Below are 25,132 nucleotides of genomic sequence, written 5' to 3' on the forward strand. Positions count from 1 at the left end.
GGCCCTGGGTCCTCTGGTCCCTGGCTGGTGCAATAAAATCAAGGGCCAATAAGTGGTCTGCCTGAGAGGGTCAAAGGGCAGGACGTGCGAGGACGGATGGAGACTTTGTGGGGACAACTGGTTGGTTTTCTGACTACCCCTGTCTGGCCTGCAGTGGGCGTTGTGGGGCAGGATGGCAGCATATAGTCTGGTCATGTCATATCTTGTGTGGAAAGGCCTGTCAGGGCTGTTGAGGGTGGAAAGGCTCCTCTGCTACTCCCCATTTATTTGTGTTCTTACATGTTCTTAATGGCCCTGCTATTCCATCTCTGGAGGGTAACCCAGAAGGAGAGCTCGTGTTTTTGTGCTGATATTTATGACTGTGGAGAGATAATATGGAATTACAGGGTAGAGAACCCTGTCTACCCTACAGGGTTGCGTGAGGGCGTAGATAAATCCTTTTCATTTCACAGAGAGAAAACTGGCTCGAAGAGATAACGGGACACTCTCAGGGCAGGCTGGAACCAGAGCTGTACTTCCTGCCTCCCGGTCCTGTGCTGCTGCTCCTCCAGCCGCATTCTTAGTGCTTAAGACTCATCTTGGACTTCACCTTAAGTTGTCTTGTCCTTGTCATTTTACAGTGAGCAGGGACAGGGGTGGAGCAGGGCTAGCATTACCACTGCCTGATTCATGCTAAGTCACTTGCAAAGAATGTTTGGAGATGGGATTGCTTCCACTGGCACCTGCCCTTTGCTGGCCCATTTCATCTTTTCCATTTCAGTTTTGGAATGGAACATTTTTTAGGAACTACTGCTTTTTGTGCATTTAGTTGTTGTTGTTGTTTAATTCTGTTGCAGCTAAGTAACTAACTCTATGATAGTAAAGACCTACTACCCTTTTCCAGATTTGTTGGTTCCAAATTTGCATGCCTTTCCTCAGACTTCTGAGTCTTGATGTATACTGGGTAGACAGGGGGTCGGCCTTATGACTGTGTAGGTGCCTCTTTGTAACATTCTTCCCGCATCCCTACATGGGATGCTTATTTTATTTCTGGGAGGAATGGAACAAACTATTGTCAAATCACTTGGCCCACAGATCTACACAGCATTGACATGGTTGGAGCCCCATCATTAGGGAGGTCCCTGTCCTGCAGAAGCCCCCACACAATCCTGCTTGTCCTGATACCAACCACAGGCTGCCGACGTGCTTACCACTGTGGTTTTGTATTGAAAATACTGTCTCTTTCTCTCTACCTGGAAACTACTATTTATGAGACAGAGAAGAGTGGCGACTTGTCTATATGTACCTATTAAAATTGGCCAATAAGTGGTAGGATGGCTAAAAAAGGACACAGTAGAAATAAAGAGGCCCCTGAAGTATGCTCAAATAAGCAGGGGTGAAGAAATGTTCTTTTGGCCTTCTCCTGGCGAGGGCTGTTTGGGCTTGGGAGTAATTTCTGACAGGGAAGGGCTCTGGGACTGTGGAAGTTGACGTGTGACGTTGGATGTCACGACGAGGTCATCTTCCTGTTGTGCATCCTGCTGCTTTGCGGATGCAACAGGTCATTGCCTGCCTGCACCTGGAAACCTGAAAGGACCACATAACAGGTCTGCCTACAGGTCGTGTGGTTCGTAAAGACTGTGAACATGGATGAGGCATCGCATTCTTCTGTGCTTTGGCTGAGTGATAAGAACTGTCATTAGCAGGTGTCTGATATAGGAGCTGTAGTTGTTTCTTGAAACTGGAAGCCATGAACCAAAAGAGCCTACTCTTTTAAAATACTTTAAGTTTTTAAATAGATATACCTTTTCAAAGTTCAACATTTAAAAGGTAGGAAAATAATTTCAAGGTGGGAAAATAACTTTCTCTGATTGCTGTCCCTCAGTCAGATACAGCCAGCGTTACCAGTGTCCTGGGTGCTCCGAGGTGTCCTGTGAGTCCGCGGGCTGTGACAGACAGTGGTCGGTCATGAGCACACTGAGTGTGACGGGCTGCCGCCGAAATCATGCCTCATGCCTGCCGTTGATGGCCATGTTTTGCTAACACCATAAACATTTCCTGTTTTTATACTATTTAGCAGTTGTTGGGAGTGGGAGGGCCATAGCAAATAGTATATTTGGGCCCAACATATGTCATTGGTTAGTATAGTCAGAGATTAAAAACGGGAAAAGCTAGCACCTGTATAGTTTACTGTCCTCACCTCCCTCCACTCCCCATCCTGCCACTGTGTCAGATTGGGAGAGATTAAACCCATGTTCAAGGTTACAGAGCCTGGCAGGGACCAGGTCGCATGACCTCTGGGATGGTTCCTTCCACCACCTTTGCTGCCTTCAAGATTGGGACAGTAACAGTTAAAAAGTAAATCTCTCAATGAACCTCCCTTGTTTTCTGCTTGCTTAGTCATCTGGACACTAGCTCAGTAGAGTTCGAATTCTATCTACAAAATCTTGAATTTCTCAGGATCTTTCAGAACTGAGAGAAGGTGGTGAGGCAGTCTTTAGACTGGTCAACCACTGATGAAAATGACTATGCTTTGAGGGAAAAATTTACACATATTTCCCTTTATATGCGTGTATTAGTTTCCTATTGCTGCTGTTACAAATAACCGTGAGTGTTGTGGCTTAAAACAGTATACTTACTCCCTCCCAACTGTGGAGTCGGAAGTCCAGACTGGGTCCCCAGGCCTGCATTCCTCTGGAGGCAGGCTGTGCAGGTTGGTGGGGGTGGGCCGGGGGCGGGTTTCCTCGCCCTCTCCTGCTTCTGGACGGAGGCTGCCTGCATTGCTTGGCTCACGGCCTTGCATCGCTCTGGCCTCTGCTTCCATGATCACAGCTCCCCCTCTCTGACTAGTCCTCCTGCCTCCCCCGTATAATGACCCTCATGATCACGTTGTGGCCACCAGCTGGTTCTTCCGTCTCTAGACACTGAGCCTGATCTGATCTGCAAGAGACCCTTTTGCAAAGTAAGTTGTCATATTCCCAGGTTGTGGGGATTAGGCTGTGGGCATCTCTGGAGGCTGCTACTCTGGCCACCACAAGCATAAAACACCTCAAAAGATACAAAGAAGTTTGAAATATTGGTTACCTTTGAGGAGGGGAAGTAGATAGCTGGGGATCGAGAGTGGGAGGGAGATATTTGACTTTGTTCCCTTTCATCTTTCTGAGTATGTTTCTTTGCACACATTCCTCCTGTGAGTCTTAAAGACCTTTGATATGATGTATTTAATGTCCACAGGTCTGCTGGACACCCTAGGTGACCAGCCAAGCTTCTTGGTTGAGCAGTGACATAGATATATCTGTTTATTTCTTCATTTTAGCCAACATCAGAATTGTTTCTTGGTACTAATTTGAGTTTAATTCGCAGCATGCACTGCGGGCCACTAGCCCTCTGTTTTGCCCCGAGGAAGTGGGGAGCTGTGGCGAGGAGGCTGAGCCCCCTCCCGCGTGGCACCGCACACCAGCACCTCCACGGCGGTGGCGCTCTCGCCCTGTGCCAGGAGGCTGGGGAAACTTGAGATGCGGCCAGTGCAACTGAGGGACTGAGTTTTCCTTTCATTTACCAATACTTTTGATTAATGTAGAATCAAATTAATTAGTAGTGGATAAATGTTACCATATTGGACAGTACATCCTTAAAGAAAAATACTACGATCTGAGTCAGGTGATTTCTCAGACCCCTGTTGGGACGGCCAGGCCCTAGTTTAAACAATGAATTACTTTCTAAAACTGTAGGCTCCTTAACTGTAGGCAACTGGATTTTCTCCTCCATAGAGAGAAAGTAGTGATTAGGGATCGAGTCCTCGGACCGCAAGAAGAGGGTCATCTTGCCAGATGGGGCTGGTACCTCGTGGGTCTCCAGACCTGATGCCACAGACGTTTTTCCGACGCTACTGAAATTCTCTGTGGGGAGACGTAGGTGGAGTTTCTTTTCCTAGCTCTGGCAGGAAGGAGTGCCTTTTCCAGGGGAACCCAGTGCCTTTTCCAGGGGAACCCAGGGACAAGTCCTGGACGCTTTCCGAAACGGGCAGGTGTGCTCCCTTGGAGAACATCCCCACCCCACCCTCTTCTCTCGCCACCTGTCTTCCAGGTTGGTGCTTTCTTCCAGGGCAGGAAGAAGTCCAGACAAATCCAAACAAAACAATTCCAAACAAAATTTGTGTGTCTTTCTTTTGCCTTATTTAGAGCTTCTTAGTTTAAGCTCCCTTTATACCGACCCTGGAAATAGTGAACCTGTTTCAGAGGTCAGGGCCATCCTGTTCAAGAGGCACTGCTGGAACTCTGGTCCTGTCGCCCTGCCCTGGGCCCCTGGTGTCTGGCCACAGGTGTGTGGACTTGCACACGGGCCAGGAGCCCTCAGGTCACCCTTGGTGTCTGTCATTTGTCCGACTCTCCTCACATGCCCCACCCTCTGAGGCCCGTGGTTTCTGAGTCTGGTGCAGGTGGAGGGGGAGGGTCTGGGGAGGAGGTGGGCGGACTGGGGCTGAACTTCCCTCCCCACACGCACTGACCGTGTGGTTGTGCAGTTGGGAGGCTCCTCTGCTGGTGCCTCTGACCTTGCACTTAGCACTTAACCACTTGCAGTTCCATTTCCCAATCTATCTAATAGGCTCGCTTAGTAGGTAGATGTCTTTTACGCTGTACTGTTCTGTAATTCTCTCTTGGAAAACGGGGATTGAGGGCAAGCCTCTCCGCCTTCTGCCTCCCCATCTGGATGATGTCCTCGCCCCACCAGCTTTGCTGTGCTCTGTGTGGGAGGGGTTTTCTTTCCTCTGCCCTCAAAGGGCAGGGCGAGTTTTGCCTCGGAGGCAAGGAGGCTTGCCCAGAGGCATCCGAGTTCCCAGGCCACGTGAGAGGCTGGTGTTCCCGCTGTCCCTGTCTTCTTAGAAGGGATGTCAGGCAACAAGTGCCAAACCCTGGGGCCTGGCTTTCCACAGCCTCTGTTAAAGAAGGTAAGGCACAGTCAGGAGGCCCTGAATTTGGGTCCAAGGCTGGAATGAGTGCCGCTGCCACCAGTGTCTGTCTCCTGGTCAGCCGCGAGCCCCGTGAGCAGTTGGAAGTGTGGTGTGGAGCCCACCCGCTTTATAACAGGGCTCCCTGCACAGGGTGAATACAGCAGTGTCCTCACATAGACGTCCCCGCCTCAGTGGGAGTCACCTTTCTTTCCCCTCTCTGGGTTTTTCCCGATCCCTTTGTCCGTGACAAACAAGCATTGTGGGTCTGACACAAGGCTGCCCGCAGACACTGCCGCGTTATCCAGTTAATCTCCCTTTGCTGTCACAGGTTCAGCCAACATCGGCATTTGCCTGCCTGGTCATAGAAAGCCCCCTTTTCATTGTCCCTTCTGGGAAGAGCTGAATGACTCATTATGCCGCAGTCAGCCTTCTGGGGTTCTTTGCCACAATAGGCCTGGCCGGCCAGATGAAAGGGCACAGTCACTGCAGGCTGCCCGTGTCATCAGTTCTGGACGCGGGCTCCCATTGGAGCTCCGAAGCGAACGCAGCCAGATGAGCCGGGCGTTGTATTCTGCAGTCCAGCAGGTGATCCAGAGGTCCTTTGTGGCCTCTGGTGACACTGCTGCTGCATCGGTTTTGTGACTGCTGTCCAGTGCCCAATGACAAGTTAATGTTATTGCCTCCTTTCTTTCCTCGACTTGTCTCAGGTGTTTGGTTTGTGTACTTGCTTTGGATTAGTGCCTAGCACTTGGCACACAGTCATTCTTTGTGGAACAGATAAATGTGTGTGTGATATGAGTCAGGGACCCTAAGAATAGGCCAGGAGGCTACAGTGATTCCCACGCAAGTGTGCAGAACACTCACCTGGGAAGCTTAGTAAATGTCCTGCCTCCACCTCATCCCTGGAGGCTCTGATTTAGATCCGACCAGGGCCAGGCATTCCGTATTTTAAGTGTGCATCCGGGTGACTTCTTTCCAGGTTGTCAGCATCCAGAAAACAATGTCCCAGGAGCTGTAAAGAGAGTGGTGGGTTCAGGAGGTTTCATGTGGGACATCAGGACACAACCGAGATGCATCCATTCTTTTAGCAGAGAAGGCAGATAGGCTTTGTCTCACAAGCCAGCTCGGATCTGTTCACAGTGGCCGCAGCATTGAGGAAGATCCTGAGGTCGTCCCTAGCTTGCTGGGAGGACCATGATTACTCATCAGGGTCACCTCCATAGGTGGGTGGGGTGGCATCTGTACCACCTGCCACCTCGGTTGTCTGGACACAGGGCTAACAGACTGCATCCTCAGCTAGCATGGTCCCTTAGCATGTGGCCAGCCAAGATATAGGCTATGATGGGTCGTTATAACCCTGGGCTGCCTTTCCTCCCACCTTGAGGTTTTAGGGGTAGATGTGAAAACAGCTGGTCATACATGAAAGGCTCAGTGAACAGTAGTGGGAATGCAGACTCTGGTACTCAATTAAATCTGCCTTATTATTTAGCAGTTATGTGACAGGCAACTTAACTCTGTGCCTTAATTTCTTCATCTGTAAAACAGGAATAGTATCTGCCTCATAAGGTGGTGGTAGGGACTGAGGGAGGCAAACTATACATGCACACTTGAAACAGTACCTGTCACAGTGGGGACAACACTACCAGCTGGTACTTTTATTATGCACTTACTGTGATTTGTGGGTACAAAGGAATTTTCAGCTCTTTGGAGAAGGGACCTCTTGGAGTCTGAGGTGCTCTTCTGGTGGCTGAGCTGTGAAATTCACACAAGAGAAAGGTGTGTCTGGGTATCGGAACACCATAAGGACACCTCTCCCCCTTCCTGGTCAGAGGAAAAGGCTCAGAAAACACGTGCATTGGCTGGCTTGTGCCTTCCGACAACTTCTCCCTGCCCTTGGGGCTGTGGGGCTTGTCCTCTGTGGACAGTCATTGATTCTGCTTGAAGCTTTGAAAAGGCGGAATGTGGCATGGGGAGAGGGTGCCAGCTGGGACCTGGTTGTAGAAAGAGGCATTTGGCAAGCACCAGTGAAGAATACGGTGAGAATGGCATCACGCGTTTGTGAACTGCCCGAGTCGGCTTTCCTGTAATTTCTGATCCACAGCTCTGCTGTTCAGCAGAGTCTCCCAGGTGCCTCGGGCCTGGGTGGGTGCTCCTCCAGCCCATGGGGCCCACGTGTGTCACGTGAGTGACATTAAAAAACGTATTTTTACTAACTGTTTATTTTTCTATATTTTTAAAAATATTTTTATTTTTCAGTTCCAGTTGGCATACAATATTATATTCATTTCAAGTGTCCAACATAGTGATTAGACATATATAACATATGAATGATCACCCCAGTATTTCCAGCACCCGTCTGATACCATACGTAGACTCCGGTGCTCCTGACTATATTCCCTGTGCAGCACTTTACTTTTTCAGTAACTGCCAAGTTGTGCACGTTAATCTCTTCCCCTTTTCACCTTGCCTCCCGACCCCCATCCCACCTGGTGACTATCAGTTTTGTTCCCTGTATCTTTGAATTTGTTTCTCTTTTGTTATTCATTTGTTTTTAGATTCCACACATACCTGAAATCATATGGTATTTGTCTTTCTCTGGCTTATTTTACTTAGTATAATACCTTCTAGTTCCATCTGTGCTGTCACAAATGGCAGGATTTTATTCTGTTTTACGGCTGAGTAGACTTCCACTATGTACATGTACTTCAGCTTCAGCTGACGGTCTACCGATGGACATTTTGGTTTCTCCCATATTTTGGCTGTTGTAAATAATGCTGTGAACATAGGAATGCACATATCTTTTCGAATTAGTGTTTTGGTTGTCTTCAGGTCAATACCCAGAAATGGAATTGCTGGGTTATATGATAGTTCAGTTTTTAATTTTTTGAGGAACCTCCATACCATTTCCCACAGTGGCCGCACCGGTGTGTGGTCCCATCAGCAGTGCCCGAGGGTCCCTCACCCCATGTCCTCACCAGCACTTGTTGGTTTTGCTTTACTGGTGACAGCCAGTCTGACAGGTGTGAGATGACATCTCAGTGTGGTTTTAACTTGCATTTCTATGATGATCAGTGACATTGAGCATCTTTTCATCTGTCTGTTGCCATCTGTTGTCCTCTTTGGAGAAATATCTGAGTCCTCTGCCCATTTTTTAATCAGATTGTTTGGTTTTTGGGGGTGTTGAGTTGTATGAGTTCCTTATATATTTTGGATATTAACCCCTTATCAGATGTATCATTGGTGAATATCTTCTCACATTCAGTGGGTTGTTTGTTTTGTTTTGTTGATGGTTTCCTTTGCTATGCAAAATCTTTCTAGTTTGGTGTAGTCCTGCTTGTTTATTTTTCCTTTTGTGTCTTTTGCCCAAGGAGATATATCCAAAAAATATTGCTAAGAGTGATGTCAAAGAGTTTACGACATTTTTTCCCAGGGGTTTTATGGTTTTTGGTCTTACATTTAAATCTTTATTCCATTTTGAGTTTATTCTTATATATGGTATAAGAAAGTGGTCTAGTATCATTTTTGGTGTATGTATCTGTCCAGTTTTCTCAACACCATTTTTTGAAGAAACTATCTTTACCCCATTGTATGTTCTTTCCTCCTTTGTCATAGATTATAAAGAGTATTTATTAATACTCTTTAATGCCTAGCATTGTTCTGGGTGTTGTTGAGGGTACAAGAGGTGGTCTGTACTACAGACACTCTAAGCTCCGGCTGAGTAGATATCCAAACATTTAACAAATTTAAAGAAAAAAAACCTGTCCTCATTCAAACAGAAAAAGCCTGCACTGCCCGTGAGGGGGCCGCCGGGCCGCGTGCAGTAAGAACCGGGGACGCCCGCTGTGGTGTTGACCACACACAGCAGAGGGGGTGAGACGTGTACTCAGCTGTAACCAGCCGTCTGTGACGAGGCCCACGTGGGTCTGGTAGCAGTTGAGAGAGAGAGAGCACACTGCAAACCGGATGTCAGGAAGGGTAGCGTGAGACCTGGGCAGGAAGGGCAGTAGAATTCACAGAGGAGAGGTGCAAACACCACCTTCATGCCCTGACAAGCAGACCATGTTGGTGAAGTGTGCAGTCCTCATGGGGGCAGAGGTTGGGCTGGTGGTGGCCTTTGAATGCGGGTTTGGGAGCTCGCAAAGAGTTCCAAGTAGGAGAGTGGTGCCAGCAAAGCAGAGCAGGAGTTGGCTGGAGAGGCGGTGCAGTGGGGCTGCCTCAGAGAGAGAAGTGGGCAGGGGCCAGGGCCAGGCTGCAGTCACCGAGTCCTGGCCTGGCGGTGAGCTCCCCACGTGGGTGCACAGCCGGACCCCAGAGAGGTGGGGTCTGTTGTAGTGAAGAAGCTGATGACAGTTATCTGCCTTGCTAGATGTACGTGTTCTTATCTACCAGCCAACCTCTCCTTGTGTTTTACAGATTCAGCCAGTTATTGAAAAAACCTTCCCTTTTTCTAAAGTTCCAGAAGCCTTTCTGAAGGTGGAAGGAGGACACGCACGAGGAAAGACTGTAATTAACGTCATTTAAATAAACATTCAGTTTGGTGATTATTGGCTCTTTTATTCGGTGAGTGCCAAAAAACAAACTTTTTGCCAGTAATTTCCTACCTGCTAAAATGAGCACACAGGTTGGTTTCCCAGCCACAGCCCCACCCTGCGCCCCACCCACAGCACCTCCTGCTGTAGCCTGCCTTACACAGCTCCGTTTCCTGCCTGCTGAGAGGTCTGTGTGCCAGGCGCAGGGGACACACAGGGAAGATGTGATGTGAAAATAGCCACACTTGGACTTGTCTATAAAGTCAGTGAAAACTGCATATTGTTTTCAAGCTGTTCTTTCACACCAGATTTGCAAATTGTTGTGACACCTCTGTCCTAATGGCTAAAACTGATTTTTTTTTCGTTACAGTGTTAGTGAAGTACTGAGACTTTGGGGGGCATGGGTGGGTGGCAGCATGAAGAGCTTACTGAAGCCAGTTGCTCCTTAAAGCCATCGGCGCGCACGCTTGTGTCTGGCCCAGGCTTCCCGGGATTTTTGTCCCTCTGCTCGGCGGGGGCCGTAGCAGCCCTCAGGGTTCTGCATCTCTCAGGGTGCAGAAAACTCTGGCTGCGGGTTGCTTGTTTGCTCTCTTAGAAATCGAGCCATGATGCTAAGGTTTCTGACCCTTTTAAACTCTTACATTCTATACGAGAGCTCCTTCATCCGGTGCAACCTGCTTCGCCGAGGACTTATCCGTGCAAATTACCACCATTCCATTGGGGCCCCGAGTTCTCCACTTCCTGGCCTTCATGTCTGCATTTACGTATTTCATCCATAAGCCCCCTGAGGGATTTTTTTAAAGATCGTATTTATATATTTTTAGGGAGAGGGGAAAGGAGGGAGAAGAGGGAGAGAAATATGGATTGGTTGCCTTGCACACCCCCAAACTGGGGACCTGGCCTGCACCCAGGCGTGTGCCCTGACCAGGAATCAAACTGGTAGCCTTTGGCGTGCAGGCTAACGCCCAGCCCACCGAGCCACACCAGCCAGGGCCTGCTGTGGCTTTTGAATCTCTCGTCTGCCCTTCACTCATTGACGGGGACTGTTTATCTCCCGTGTGCTCACTGATGCTGCACCTCAGACACTTGGTTTAGCTTCCGAGTAACTTTCTACTTGGTCTGTTCCTGTTAGACATGCATTTAATAGTGTGTCGGATGGGGGCTTTTTTCTGGAATCGCTGTTCTCACCACTAAAAAATTATCTCAGAAGAAAGACTGGGGTTTTTTTTGGTTGTAAACAGCCGCTTTGACTCCCACCTGAACAGTCTCAGTCAGCTCTTTCCCTTTGTGGGCTCCCTTCTAGGCGGGGGTAGTGTGGGGCAAAACCGAACACGAGCCTCACTCGCCCCGGTGTGCGCGCTTGCACCGCTGAGTCTGGAAACAGGGGCGTCGGCAGAGCTCCCCTGCCGTTAGTCCGGCACCCCTGCAGCGTGCCTCGTCCTAACCAGTCAGACAGCTGTGTCTGGTCCGCCAGCTGACTTTGAAGTGCAGCGAGGGCTACTGAAAGGATTGTATCAATGCAGTTAGCCAGAGACAAGTTTATTCAAGAGCCTCATTCCACAGCGGGCACTGCAGAACGGTCGCCCCACCATGCTGTAACAAGGTACACATCCAAGGACAAGGCAGACACGTCGGCTGCGGTTGGACACGCACGAACATTATTTTAAAGCTGAAGACACTACTCTGATGACCATATTGCTTACCACAGACTCCAGAGAGGATCAACATTTTAGAATTGGAAACACTGGAACAGATAAAAAGGAAACAAAGTTTGTTCTTCATGTGACAAGAGCACCAGTATTTGTGACGAGGACAAGATGAGGACCAAAGAAGAAGAGCATTTTCAAGGACCGTTGTAGCAGTTTTGCCCCGAAAGAGTGTTTGAACAGCCCGTATGGTCCGGGCAGTGTGCTGCCAGCAGTTCAACGTTCTGTGTTCACCGAAATGCTTGCTGGGTTGTAGGGTTTGCAGAGTTCTAACATTTGACCGACAAGCATCACTTAAGGCCTCCTTCCCGTCACTTTCAGAAAAGAATTGCTGCTGCTCCTCCTGAGCCCTCCACACCTCCCATCTCAGCTACTCAGTGTGAGCGACCACTGGGGCCGCAAGACCCTGAGCCCTGAGGCTGTCCCTGGAGTGTGGCCGTGGAACCTGCCAGGCAGGGGAGCCCCACACAGACCTCCTGCATAGGAGCACAGGGAACTGGGCTGAAAGACCTGAGTTTAGCAAAGGATTGCATAAGATTGCTTCAGAACTGGTTACAGATGAGTGAGGACAGGCTAATAAATTAGGTTATGATACTGCTGTTCCAGCCGCATTTGCAAGAAAAGCATGAAACACTCGGGACATTCTGGGGCACCCCACGGTGAGTTAAAATAATTCAAATCCTGCTAATAAATGTAAGCAGACATGGACATGAAATTTTAAATTTACTAATAATTAATATTAACAGAAGTTCTTTGTTTCTACTCATTCAGTTTCATAAAATATGCCTGACTATAATTCCCCACTTTGCTGTACAGCATAATTGATTCAGAAAACAGAAGGTCAAGGACCAAAATTATAGGCCTAATATATAATTTCTTCTCAGATGCTAAACAGTTTCTACCTTACAAACTTAAGCTTTTATACTTCCCTTTAAAGTATAAGGGATTTGTAGGTTCACAAAGTCAGAAAATTTGTTCCTGTTCACTCCCACTATCTTTGGAAATAATTTAAAATGTATATTCTTAAAGTCTTGAGATATGTTTTTAAATCATCCAAAAGCTGCTAATGAGGTAACCTGTTTAAGCAGATACTGAAAGGAAATGAAAGGCAAGACATGAAGGAGGAGCAGGTCAGGTCATCGGTGTAGAACTGCTAGAGCCTTTTGATGAGGTGAGACCGCCGTCCTGGCCTGGCCTGGCCGGGCCGTCCCGGCTGGTCGAGTGACTCAGAGCACAGAGTTACTGAGGGAGCGCACCACTTTCCTCGGGTTCCTCCACAGCTGGAAGTCCTCCAGAAAGGTTCCTCCTGCGTCCTTATTCAGGTTTACAGGACCATGGCCTCCCACACTTGTGTTAACTTCTCTCTGCTGGCGGTGTTGAGGATAATGTGGTTTTGGTCATACTGTGCACCCCCTGGAAAGGAAAAGGAAGATGGTAACAGGAAGCGTGCCCACAGTGAAGGGGCTGCAGCAGATGGAGTCTATTCCAACGCCAGTATAACTGAAGTAAGTGACCAAGGTATAATGTGGCTCAAGGAAACAAGGTGGGTGGGGGGAACCCCAAAACGCAGCAGGTCCAAGAGGGTCAGTCGCCGTGGGTAACTGTGTAAAGGTCCCGTGGCAAGGGCACCAGCAACTCCACAAGGGATTTCCTACTTGCTGGGGCTCCTTTTCCTACTCAGGTCTTAATACCTAGTCCCCAGTCCTTCTTAAGATGTCTTCAATTGTGGGGGACAGGGAAGACTCTAAAGAATGGAAACGGAGCAAAGAGACTGTGGAACATATTCAGGGGTGAGACCGTGGATCCAAGACACAGGTGAGGAAAAAGACAGGCAGATGTGACAGTAGTGAGGTGACTGTCAGACGGAGCAGGTTTTGCACGAACAATGAAAACAGCTCCGCTAGGTGAGAGGGGTCTGAACCACACTGCAAAGTGCAGGCTTTAGTATATGAAGTAGCGTTTCAGATGCTGGGTCCCACTGGTGTGGTCTCCGTAAACTCCCTTTCACCAGAATGTTTGTAAGGGTAGTTTCCAAGGGTGCCTAGTAGATCGTTCAGATACTTTAGCGTTAACAACGCCCACAAGGCTTTCTTTCATTGGAGAAGCATTAACAGAAGGGTCATCTGAGTATTTTTGCCAGTGTGGTGCAAACATCCTTTCAGAAGGATACTTTATTTTTTAATTTTAATCGACCCTCTCCACCCAGGATATGTTTATCAATAAGGCACACACACACACACACGATCGGCTGGCTGCCCTCCCATACCCTCTCCAACTGCAGGTTCAACCTACAACCTAGGCATGTGCCTTTACCGGGAATCAAACCAACCCGTGAACTTTTGGATACCATACAAAGCTCCAACCAACTGAGCTACCCTGCCAGGGCAAATACTCTGTCCTTTCCTAGCATAAGCCTCTGCACCAAAGACTCCACCAAAATAAGTCTGTTCATCTGGTTTCAGGGTCAATGTGACTGGTATTGAGATCAGACTGCAGCCTCAAGGTAAGAAGAATTAAACATCATTCTCTTTCTAGAAAGTATCCAGAAGATCTGATAGCTTACACCACAGATCCTGGTAGGTGGGGAAGGAAATCATCTCTTACCCAGTAGTCCTCTAGTACAAGTTTGGCTTACAGTCAGTCGTCCATAATCTGGAGTCTACACAGCTGGGTGTAGGACATAATACGGGGCACTGTTCCCTGGGCCTTGTTTGGGTAAGTTTGCAGTGGAAAAGGGAAAGTTACTGCCGCCTGGAAACCCTGCGGTGTCCATCGAGACACACACACTTTACTGAGGTTTCAGGAAGTGTTATTTATCTGAAGGTCACAATTCCTTTTTCATTCTTCAAGATTATACTACATATTTTAATTTACTTACTGTGTATATTGCAGCTTAATTCTAATTAGAATCATGAAGACTAGAAAGTTATTGAGAAATAATCTGACTTATTCTTCTGCCCTTGGGAGAATTAAAGTCATCCCAGACATCTGATGTTTTCAAAGTGAGCACGCACGGTTTCTTATCCCGTGCACCAAACAGAGGAGTGCAGTTGTATTTCCTCTGCAGTGTGTGGGGTGTGTGGCCCTACTCGCTCCTGTCCACAAGATGGCACCATTCTCCCGCATCCTGAGACAAATCGACATCCAGTTCAACAAGCCATTACATCAGCTACCATACAAGATACACTGAGAGTTCACAAACAAACACGTTATCTTTACTCAAGGCATTTGACTAATTTCAGCACATCTTAGGAAGGGACTTTGGGACTTCAGCCCCAAGGAAGAACCTCCTAGAGTTCCACAGTACTCGTCAGAGTCAAAACTGGAAGCCAGGTGCCTGCACTCCTGGTCAGCTGTCAATGTAGCCAATGGGAAAAAGTCCTGAAGGCCTGGCACTTCTAGACGGCAGCTCTCTGAAGCCAAGGTAGTATCCTTTTTTCCCCCACTTTGAGCCTTTCACATAGCGGGCGCCCGATAAATACATGTTGGGAGAACGAAAGAACTGCTCTAAGAAATCACATAGGGATTGCAATGACCTTAACCCCAGACAGCAGAAGCTGACCACATGTGTAAGAAAAAATCCACATTTCCAATGTGGTCACATTTCTTTGGCTTCTCTGGCAGTTTTGAAACTATCTTATACAGATTGAAGCTCCAATTCAAACTTTGATGAGAACAATAGTAAAGAAAGGTGTGGTACAGAGATTCGTGACCAGTCCGAACCCCAGGTTGATCAGCTGCAGGCTCTGCAAATGGCGGATCTGGCACCTGATGTATGTGAGGGAGGTATATTATACCCGTTTTCCAAATGTTACATTTATATTCCTATATCTTGGCATTTCATCCTGCCCGTGACATACTGTTAGTTTGTGCTCCCTACGTGAAGGACTCTCCCTTTGCCTTGTACACTGAGTTCGCCTCTGAGCCCCTTTCCAGCTTCTCGGGTTCTTTGTGAATTCTTATCCCATCCTTACGCCGGCGGGCGGGCCACTCCATCACCCGGAGGCCACTGTGGGGGTCACCCACAGTCACCCACAGTGACGGCCCTCCCCAGGCAGTCACAGAGGCCCCTGAGCTAAACGTTCAGGCTTATTCTCTGATATGCAGAAAAGATACTTTAAAACCAAGTAGCAGCTGTTTCTTTACCCCTCTATCAAAGTGCCATGACAGCTTTGGCCAAGAGCCCCGGTTAAAGTAAAATTAAGCCAACTCTCTAGCAGCTTTTAAAAATGAAGTATGTGAAATGGTAAGGCTACATCATAACCATTTCACTAAATTTATAAACACAATCATGTTGGCTTTCCTCATAGGAAACAGAGAGTCTCCATTAATAATTTAAAGCAAAATTACCCTATATGACATGAATAAAACACGTGTCTTCATTTGCTTGTCAGTAGCAACAGCAGTTAAGTGTATTCCCATGTCTATGTTAGAAAATTTTGCTTTGTTTTATGTTGCTTTTAAATTATCAGTGGGACTCCCAGCAGTAAGGGGAACTCGTTAGACATTCAGACTCTCAGGCCCCAGCCGCTACTGCATCAGAAACTCTGAGGGTGGGGCCTAGCTGTCTGTAGTTCCAGAAGTCCTCCAGGTGATTCTCCTGGAGATAAAGTTTGGGAAGTACTCTCCTAACTTTATTCGTTCTTCTCAAGCACCATCAGTGTGCTGTGGATTTTCAGCGAGCATGTGATCAGGTGGATTCCTCTTGGTTATGTTGTTTAATTCCTTGGTTGTTAGATCTTGGATCTTTTCAGTAAAAGGTCGCAGGCACAGATGTGAGAATCACTGACTATCTTAAGTGAGATCACAGCCTTTTCACTTGGGGTTTTTAGGCTCACACTTTTTCAATAAAATAAAAGGTTTGAAGACCTCCCATGTCCAGATTCCACCTCAGCACTTACGGCCAAGTGGATTAACCCCTATGAACCTCATTTTGGGGGCTGCAAAATGGGACAGGAAAGAGGGAAGGGAATACCAGGCCTCTGGCGGTTGCTGTGAGGATCACGTGAGAACACAAAGTGTGTAGCACTGCGGCCAACACGCAGCAAGGGATCTCTTACTGCTCATGATAGTACGCTCACATTTTCAGAAGTAAAGGCTAGGTTTTTAGTTAAATAAAGGAGACGATCCTTACCTTTGACATCTAAAACTAAATTTGGCTTCAGCTTGCTGTAGATCCTGCCGTCCGACTTCATGCTCCAGAACTGACTGTCTGCGCTCTGGTCGAGTGCCAGGCCCAGCTTGGAGCCCGCGGTGACGAGGCTGCCCACGATGGTCAGGCAGCAGTCTTCCGCGATCTGTTGGTGTGAGAGACAGCATTCAAGTACCACTGGGGTCCATTCCCTGTTCAGCTAATTTTTAAAGTCATCCCAGACAGAGCCCAGCTTCCTTTGCCCGGCATGAGGCATTTCAGCGTCTAGCCAGGGTGACCGGACCAGAGAACAGGTATTTATGCCCTTCAGTTCCAATGACACCAGTGATGGAAAGTTCTCTATTCCTGTGCACTGTAAGAGACTTCTGCCCTTTGTGGGACCGTCTTACTAGTGACAGAAGCCCGAGAACGTCCACCCTGCTTATCAGGACACTTTCCCTCTCAGAAATGACCGATGGTGAGGCTGGGTCTGTCGCTAAATCTCCCTGACCCGACCACTCCGCTCGGCCCAACCCTTCTGGAACACAGCCCGTCTCTAGTCCCAAAGGCTGCGGTGGCACTGACGTGGCTGAATGGGCATTTTGTCATTTTAAAGCTTGAAAGCACTTACTCGTATTTCTCTTGTCTTTCCTTCATGGTAAATGTCAAGTTTTCTAAAAAGGCATGCTGTCCAGCAATAGAGGACATCCGGATGCAGTCAAGTGTGTTTGCATGCAAAAATTTTACGGGCCCTCTGAAGTGAACCTGCCATTTACACACAAACCAGGTGCGGTGGGCACGTGTGCACGGGACCTGGCACGTGGCTGGAGAAAGCGCCCGTGCGAGTGTGCTGTTCTGCGTGGAGATGAAAGGGCCGGGATAGCCTGGGGCACCTTCCTTTTTCTCACTGGCCTATTGAATCCCAAGTTGTTAAAAACATCACTGAAATATTTGTTAGAAATAATTGATGAAAGGCTCCATTTTCTTGAATTGTTTAAGGTCACTGAGAGGCAGCAATCAGCTTTTTTACACTTCTCTCTCACAGCCCTTGCTGTTTTCTCCCTGCAAGTCTGAACAGCACACCTGCTTCCTGGCAGGGCGGCCCTCGGGCGTCGCAGACCCAGTGAAGGGCAGGCCCCTCCCAGGCTCGAGCTTCTGCTGACTCACAGGACACCAAGTGTAGGGAGAACCTGGGGCAGTCAAGCCCATAAAATTGAGAAGTTAAAACGAGTATCTACAACAGAAGCGGGAGGTCCTCTCATAAAATCTACCTTGTTTGGCCCTTAAACGTGTGTTCTCGCAGGAGGGATGTGAGAGGGAGGGGGCATTTCCCATTTCACAAGGTGACAGGAAAGGGACTGTGGCTTACACAGGGTGGTACCGCCTCACCCTTCATTCTAGTCAGAGGTCCTCCCAAGTGTAAGCAAACCAAGGCCACTCCTGTTGATAATGTTGGGGCTTAGAGAAAACTTCCATACCTAGTAGAAATTACTAAATAATTTTCCATTATTCTATAAAAATCAAGTATAGATATAAATATTCTGTCTTGGATCAGTGTTAGATTTACCTCTCATTTTATGTTAATAGACTGGTTCTATAAGAGCTAAGAGGTATTTTTATGAAAAACATAATTTATTTCTGAAAGTGCTCCAGGCCTTGTGAAGTAGCATCAACCTGAACGATGCTGTCACAGACCTTTGTCTGACCCTAGGAGCTCACCCTGCATTTGATGCATCCTTCTTGATAAATCCAAATCTGATCATCAGCACCCACGTCCTCCATGACCTGTATTCTGAGAAGCTTCAGATCCTCTAAGTTCCCATTGGTCGACATGAATAACCCTGTTGCTTTGTTTCGAAGTCGGAAGTAAATTCGTTTCTAGAAGACAAAAACCCCAGCAGTGAGCACGCTAAGCTGTGTGGTTGGGAGCACTGAACCAGCATCGGCAGCAGGGGCGGGACCCAGGGGGAGGGCGTTACTATGTCCTCGAGTCCCACAGGCCTTAGGAAGATTCTGATGAAATGCCAAACAAGTGCCTGGGGCAGAGAGCCTGCCTGAGGGCAACCTGGTTTGGGGACGCGCCATGTTTGGCTGTCAGGAGTGGAAGCAGTCACGGCCTCCTAGCACTCTCCAGAAAGAGCCCGAACTCAGAAATGCAGGGTGGTGAAGGCAGAGACAAATTCCAAACTTAAAATCGAAATTAAGATGTTGAATTAGATTTATAAAACAAAAAAATTCAGACAAGAATATGTTCAAAGCATGGAGAAGAAAAAAATACCTGATTAAATGGCCGTAGAGAGCCTATTTGGCGACAGCCACTGAATTCGTACCAGTTAGGTACTTCCGCCGGTGAGAGTAGGAACTGCCGGCCCCTGTAGTTGGCATACTCGTAAGTAACCCATCTGTAAAAGGCAGTAGAGAACCACAGGTAAGCGGCACTATCCATCTGACAATGAGCCCCACTTACACTTTTAGAATGATTCCAATTTTTAGACTGAGCTCTATATTTTAAATACACATGGGGTCATGTGGGGGGACTGCCTTCTAAAACACTTAGAGTGCCCATTTCTTGACAAATAGCACATTCTTGGTACATATTTATGCCAAGATCTGTTCTTGAAGAGAAACAGGTACGTTTTTCCTGCACGAAGGCAGTGAAATGGAGGTGACGGTTAGCAGGGCTGCGCAGTGTTCCTCTGAGCTGTTCACACCGCGTTTCCAGTTGTCAAGACGGATCTTGTATTTAAATAGCTCATGTTTATAAAGTTCTTAGTGTGTGGCATGTGGTAAGTACTATTATAAGGGTTAGCTAAATAAAAACAACTCAAATTTTTGCTTAAAATGAGAGTAATCTTCCTCAATCCAGAAAACTGCTACAGGTACTTCAGGTCTCCCAGAGATGCCACCGCCCACACAGGAAGGAATCCCACCCGTGAGGGCGTGCAAGCAGCCAACAGCCTCCCTGGGGCTGACGTAAAATCCTGGCACAAGAGCGTGCAAGCAATGCAAGAGCTTCCCTCTGGCTGACGTGTTAAGTCAGGGAAGAATGTTCTTGCCTTTTAATCCTGGAACTCGAAAACCTGCTGAAAAACATCACCTATAATTGTAGCACCCAAATAATCATTTTCTGAACAGCTATGGTCCACTCAACATTCAATGTACACAGCTAGACTGAAGGTATTGTTTTTAAGTGAAAGAAAAATACTTTCTTAAAAACATTTATTGCATTGATAGTTCTTACTCGTTTTTACATCTTACTTAATTTCACAATTATTCCAAGTTGAAAAAAATCTCCCCGTATTAACCTTTAAACATTGTGCACAGCATCTGCTAGTCACTCCTGGTTAAAGGAAAATCCCAGCCCTTACTCCAAAATCAAAGGGCTTGGTCTTTCAAAGGGAAAAGAAAAAGGAGCTCTCTCTTACTTGCTAAAAAGGTGCTCGATAAATTTGCAGAGCACCACTGTGCCAATCAGTCCGCTCAGAACTTTGAGAGGCGTCAAAGACACAGTGCTCACCCTCATAAAGGAAAAGTCTGGAGGGAGATGCGGAAGGCACCTCATACAGGGCCTTCCCCAGTGAGGAAAGCCCACCTGGAAGGTGCACATAATCATTAACCCTTATGGAAAATGGGGGGGTGGCGTGCCACTTTGTTTAAGGTCATGTAGGAGAAAAAGAAAGATGGTCCAACTCAATCCTTAAAGTCAGCTCTTTCACTGAACAGACAAGCAGGAAACTCACATGCCACCTGGCACCTGAATGGAACGGATCTGCGTGTTGAATCCTAGGGATCGGAGGTTAACTGTCTCTGCAGTGAGTTCAATCTTTTTTCCTTTGAAGTCTTCTCTTTCAAAAAGGATGATGGTTGGCTCAGAGAATTCCTGTTTAGGAACAAAAACAATATCCTGTCACTCATCTTCGATAGTACTGCAGTTCGAATTTAGGCGAAAATCATCTTGTTATGAGGACAGAGCACGAGACCTGGCCAGACAGGCCTGGCCTGTCTCAGCTCCCTTCCCAGGAAGTCTGGGGGCTGGTTCATTCCAAAGCCAGAAGGAGGACGGCAGGAGTGGCCAGAGGTTTCCCTACTGCACAGAAAGGTAGGTCAGTGTAAACAGTGCTATAAAGGGTGGGAGACATCCCAGGCACAGAGGATGGGAGCCGATGCCTGGAACACCGACACATCTACTGGACTGCTTGTCAACCCTGCCATTTTCTGTTGGAATAAGGAGGGGCTGGGACCAGAGGGCTAGGGACATAAATGGCAAGGGTCAGAGGGCTACCGCAGGCTCTGGGGCCGAGTGTTTAATCGTCAGTGGGCAGTGGTTCTGCGCACTGATGCTCCCAAACCCTCCTGGAGGAGTATTAGGAGGAGAGAAAAATACAAGATGTTCAATCTGTCATTTATTTTCAAATGATGGACCCTTATGGCCCTAGACTAAGCACTAATGATAACAATCCTAAAACCATAAATGATACATCAAAAATTCCCTACCTGCTTAAAGTTTTGTGGCACAGGTGTGTTACTTACTGCTTCTCAGCCCTGACATGTGGATTCTGAGGACCAGTAGACAGAGCAGATTTGTGTGTGGAGGTGGTGTGTGTGGTATCCATACGCTACTGAGTCTGACCACTTCGTTCCACGTTTCACGGCTGCTCCTTTCCCATCTCCAGGAAGGTCAATTTGTCATTATTTGAACAGGCAGGAAAGGATGTGGTAGAGCCAAGTCATATACATTCCTTCTGCCTTCAAAACTAAAATCAACAGTAACAAACCCTAAAATCAACTACATATGTTTAAAGCTTTGTATGAGAGATCAGCCACCAAAAACTATTTCCAGAACTGCTCACTCAGACGAACATCATCTCGCAGCCCTGTTCTAATGACTGTTGCTTTGACCGCATCAAAGTCAAAGATTTCTGTCCTAGAAGGGGCACTGTGGATTAGCATATGGTGGTAAACTGGGAGAAGTGTTTGATGGCAAATCTCTAAAACAACAGAGTACTGGATTTTAAAACTATAAGGAATTTCTGCAATCAATAACAACAAAAGATACAAGAAACTAGAAAATAAAGAGCTGAGCAAAGGGCATCAACAAGCAATTCACTGAACAGAAAACCCAAATCACTAATAAGTGTATGAGACACCAATCTCTCTAACAGTGAAACACAAATTAACAGTGAGATAACCCTCTCTACCCAATTCCTTCAAAGTCAGAAAGTCCGAGTACTCAGTAATGGCAATGAGGTAGAAAACGACCCCGCACGTGCTGCCAGCGAGAGTCCGAAGTGGCAGAGTTCAGCAGCGCTCGGTGAAGCTGCACGTTCGTGCCCATATCCCAGCAAATCCACCCGTTACTATGTATGTGCAAGAGACTCCCGCACAGGTCCGCAGGGACACACAGATGAGAACGAAGTAAAACATGTGACGGAGAACTCGCACCAGTTAGAATCAATGAACTAGACATACATACGGCACAATGGGCAGCTCTTAAAAAAGTTTCACATATGAATTTATAATGCAATGAGAACTACAGCATAATACTATACATAAATTAAAAGCCTACATAGAGATTTTTTGAAAATATGCATTTTATAAGGATAGCCAAGCTATATCCCACACATTAGAATTGGTGTCTGTAAAGGGGAGAGGAATGGAAATAGAAATCAGGTATGAAATAAAAAAAAAACAGGAGAGGGGCCTTGAACTAACACCACGATGGCTGTGTGCCATGCCTGAGTCAGAACTGCACCTGAAGCCCTGACCGGTGTGGGTCGGTTGGCCGGAGCATCGTCCCGTACATTGAAAGGTTACAGGTTCAGTTTCTGGTCAGGGCACATACTAGGTTGTGGGTTCGATCCTCAGTGAGGATGCATATGGGAGGCAATCAGTGTCTCTCTCTCCCTCTCTCTAGAATCAGTTAAAATATCCTTGGGTGCATATTATTAAAAACTGCACCCAAAGCCTAAGAAAATAGCAAACAAAAACAATTTATATGTTTGAAGAGCTAAGAAGAGACCAAAAAGTTAACAGGATGGAAAGTTCTGAGTTCCGGCCAAGATGGAGGCATAGGTAGAAACACTTTACTTCCTTGCACAACCAAAAGGAGGATAACAACCAATCTGAAATCAGTAAAAACCAGAAGTGCCAGAAAATCAAACTGCATGGAACTCTGACAACCGAGGTGTTAAAGAAACATTCGCCTAGACCAGTAGGAGGGCAGGAGGGGTGAAGATGGGCAGCTGAGCAGAGAGAACACCTGAGAAGGCAGCGGGTCGCGTGGGCGAGGCAGGGCTGGCTGAGTGGAAAAAGAAAGGCCTAAAGCTAGCTGTACACTACTGCGAGGGCTGCCACGTGGGAGAAACTCCCAGTCTCACACGAGAGTTTGTTGGGAAGTGGGGCTAGAGCAGAGCGAACGAGCCCTACCCTAACCCTAACCCTAACCCTCCCTGGCCTTTCCCCCACGAGCCACAACACTGCTCAGGTGAATACCTAAGGCCCTGTCTTCTTACAACTTAACAGGTGTGTCGAGACAAAGAAATAGGGCCCAAATGAAAGAACAGATCAAAACTCCAGAAAAAGAGCTAAGCGATAAGGAGATAGACAACCTGTCTGATGCAAAGTTCAAAGCCCTGGTAATCATGATGCTCACAGAACTGTTTGAGCTTAGTTACAATATGAAGGAACAAATGAAGGCAACCCAACATGAAATAAAGGAAAATATACAGGGAACCAACAGTGAAGGGAAGGAAACTGGGGCTCAAATCAATGATTTGTAACAAAAGGAAGAAATAAACATCCAACCAGCACAGAATGAAGAAGGATGCTCCCAAGGAGAGGACTAGGGAACTGTAGGACAACTTGAAACACTCTAACATCAAAATTATAGGAGTGCCAGAAGGAGAAGAGGAAGAGTGGGAAGTTGAAAACTTATTTGAACAAATAATGAAGGAAAACTTGCCCAATCTGGCAAAGGAAATAGACTTCCAAGAAGTTCAGGAAGCCCCAAGAGTCCCAAAGAAATTGGACCCAAAGAGGGTCCAATTGGACCTACAAAGGAGTGGCCATGAGGCTATCAGCTGATTTCTCAAAAGAAACCTTACGGGCAAGAAGAGGCTGGAAAGAAGTATTCAAAGTCATGAAAGGCAAGGACCTGCTTCCCAGATAAGGTCAAGTTAAAGGAGTTCATCATTACCAAGCCCTTATTATATGAAATGTTATCTAAGAAAAAGAAGATTAAAACTAGGAATAGTAAAATGACAACAAACTCACAACTATCAACAACTGAACCTAAAAAAATGAAAACAACAGCAAAGCAAATAACTAGAACAGGAACAGAATCACATGGAGATCACATGGAGGGTTATTAGCAGGGAAGGGGGGAGGGGAAGAATGGGGAGAAGGTACAGGGAATAAGAAGCATAATTGGTAGGTACAAAATAGACAGGGGGAGGTTAGGAATAGTATAGGAAATGGAGAAGTCAAAGAACTTATACCCATGGACACGAACTATGGCGGGGGAAATGCTGGAGGGTTGGGGGGTGCAGGGCAGAGAGGGGATAAAGGTGGAAAGACTGGGAAAACTGTAATAGCATAATCAATAAAATATACTTTAAAAAAGTCCTACTGCAACTATTTTTTCTGCCTCCAACTTGAAGCTCAAGTAGGTCCACCTGCTGGTTTCTTTCTCTGACCATCAGCTCTGAGCCATGCATCTCCATGACACTATATTCACGCGGACATACTTACAACATCTATAAAACGAAGACACTTCACAGTTGTTCCAGGCAAGCATCCCATCGCAGAGAGACACGGATAGTGGCCTTCTTCCAGCACATACTGGTTACCAGAGAAATTTTCTCCATCATACGCAACCCAGCTACAGTAGGAAAAACCACATACACGTGTCCAGTATGCAATCTGAGTATTTCTATTCAAGAAGTCTGATTGTTAGGGGTGCCTGTCTATAAAATAAACAATGCTTGTGGCTAACAGTATTCTTACTTCAAAAATATCTGGACATATTTTCTGCATTCAATCATGTGGCAAACAATTACTCATAAGTCAGTTGTTAGCTTTGCATTTGGGAAATAAAACCTCTCTCTCTGAAAGGATTTATGCGTTTACCTCCCCATCCTCTGGCCTTCCTTGCTCCGCTGTGGGGGGGGGGCTGGGGGGCACCACCTCCTCCCAGCTAGTCAGTGTTGTCAAGCCCTGGAGCCCTCTCTGAATAATCCTTCAAAGCTCAGGGCTAGTCAGTCTCCAGGGTCTGCTGATTTTCTTCCAAACTTTCCCTCACATTCCTTTATCCTCATCTGCACCTCTGCACTGAGTTAGAAGTCCAATACCTTCTGACATAAATCACTTAGCCTCTCAGGGCTTCAGCACTATTGATAAAATGTTGATTTACCATGCTTGCCTAGAAGAGTTGGGCTTTTTAAAAAATGCTTATCGAGGACCGATAGTGTGTCAGATATTTTTCCATTGGTGGGCGTAGAACAGGAGCCAAAACAAAGTCCCTGCTATCACGAAGTTTACACTCTAACTAAGCTGAGACAGACAGCAAACGACAAAAAATATGTGTCTGATGGTAGCGGATGAGGCAGGGGAGGAGACAGAGAGGAGCCTGGGCCGAGGTGGAGGTGTGCACTTATTCACAGTGAAGCTTCACCATAAATCCACATTTGAATGCAAGGCCCACGCTCTGCACTTCGTCATGCTAAGTGATAAGATGGTGCAGTTTAGACCATACAGAACTACGTGAACAATGGCGCTATTACTGTTACTATCATTGGACTGAATTCCTTGTTGCCTCTGGCATGGGCTGCTCCAAGGG

At 47.0% G+C, this 25,132-nt stretch overlaps 2 protein-coding genes across 2 annotated transcripts in view; one reads left to right on the forward strand and one right to left on the reverse strand.

The window, feature by feature from the left end:
* The window catches only part of RTN4IP1 (reticulon 4 interacting protein 1), a 43,397-nt gene extending 33,923 nt beyond the window's left edge, over positions 1–9,474 (forward strand). The window contains exon 9 of the mRNA XM_037158988.2: positions 9,344–9,474. Coding sequence (XP_037014883.1) covers positions 9,344–9,451 — 108 coding nt within the window. The 3' untranslated portion in view covers positions 9,452–9,474. The remainder of the gene's footprint in view (positions 1–9,343) is intronic.
* A 1,508-nt stretch (positions 9,475–10,982) lies between these two features.
* The window catches only part of CRYBG1 (crystallin beta-gamma domain containing 1), a 184,666-nt gene continuing 170,516 nt past the window's right edge, over positions 10,983–25,132 (reverse strand). The window contains exons 17-22 of the mRNA XM_037158995.2: positions 24,046–24,175; positions 20,037–20,176; positions 18,575–18,698; positions 18,016–18,174; positions 16,300–16,462; positions 10,983–12,578 (exon numbers count right to left, since the gene is read on the reverse strand). Of these exons, the coding sequence (XP_037014890.2) occupies positions 12,490–12,578; positions 16,300–16,462; positions 18,016–18,174; positions 18,575–18,698; positions 20,037–20,176; positions 24,046–24,175 (805 nt within the window). The 3' untranslated portion in view covers positions 10,983–12,489. The remainder of the gene's footprint in view (positions 12,579–16,299; positions 16,463–18,015; positions 18,175–18,574; positions 18,699–20,036; positions 20,177–24,045; positions 24,176–25,132) is intronic.

Source organism: Artibeus jamaicensis, unplaced genomic scaffold (genome assembly GCF_021234435.1).
Source record: "Artibeus jamaicensis isolate MK-2021 breed Jamaican fruit bat unplaced genomic scaffold, CSHL_Jam_final contig_387, whole genome shotgun sequence".
NCBI classification, from domain to species: Eukaryota; Metazoa; Chordata; class Mammalia; order Chiroptera; family Phyllostomidae; genus Artibeus; species Artibeus jamaicensis.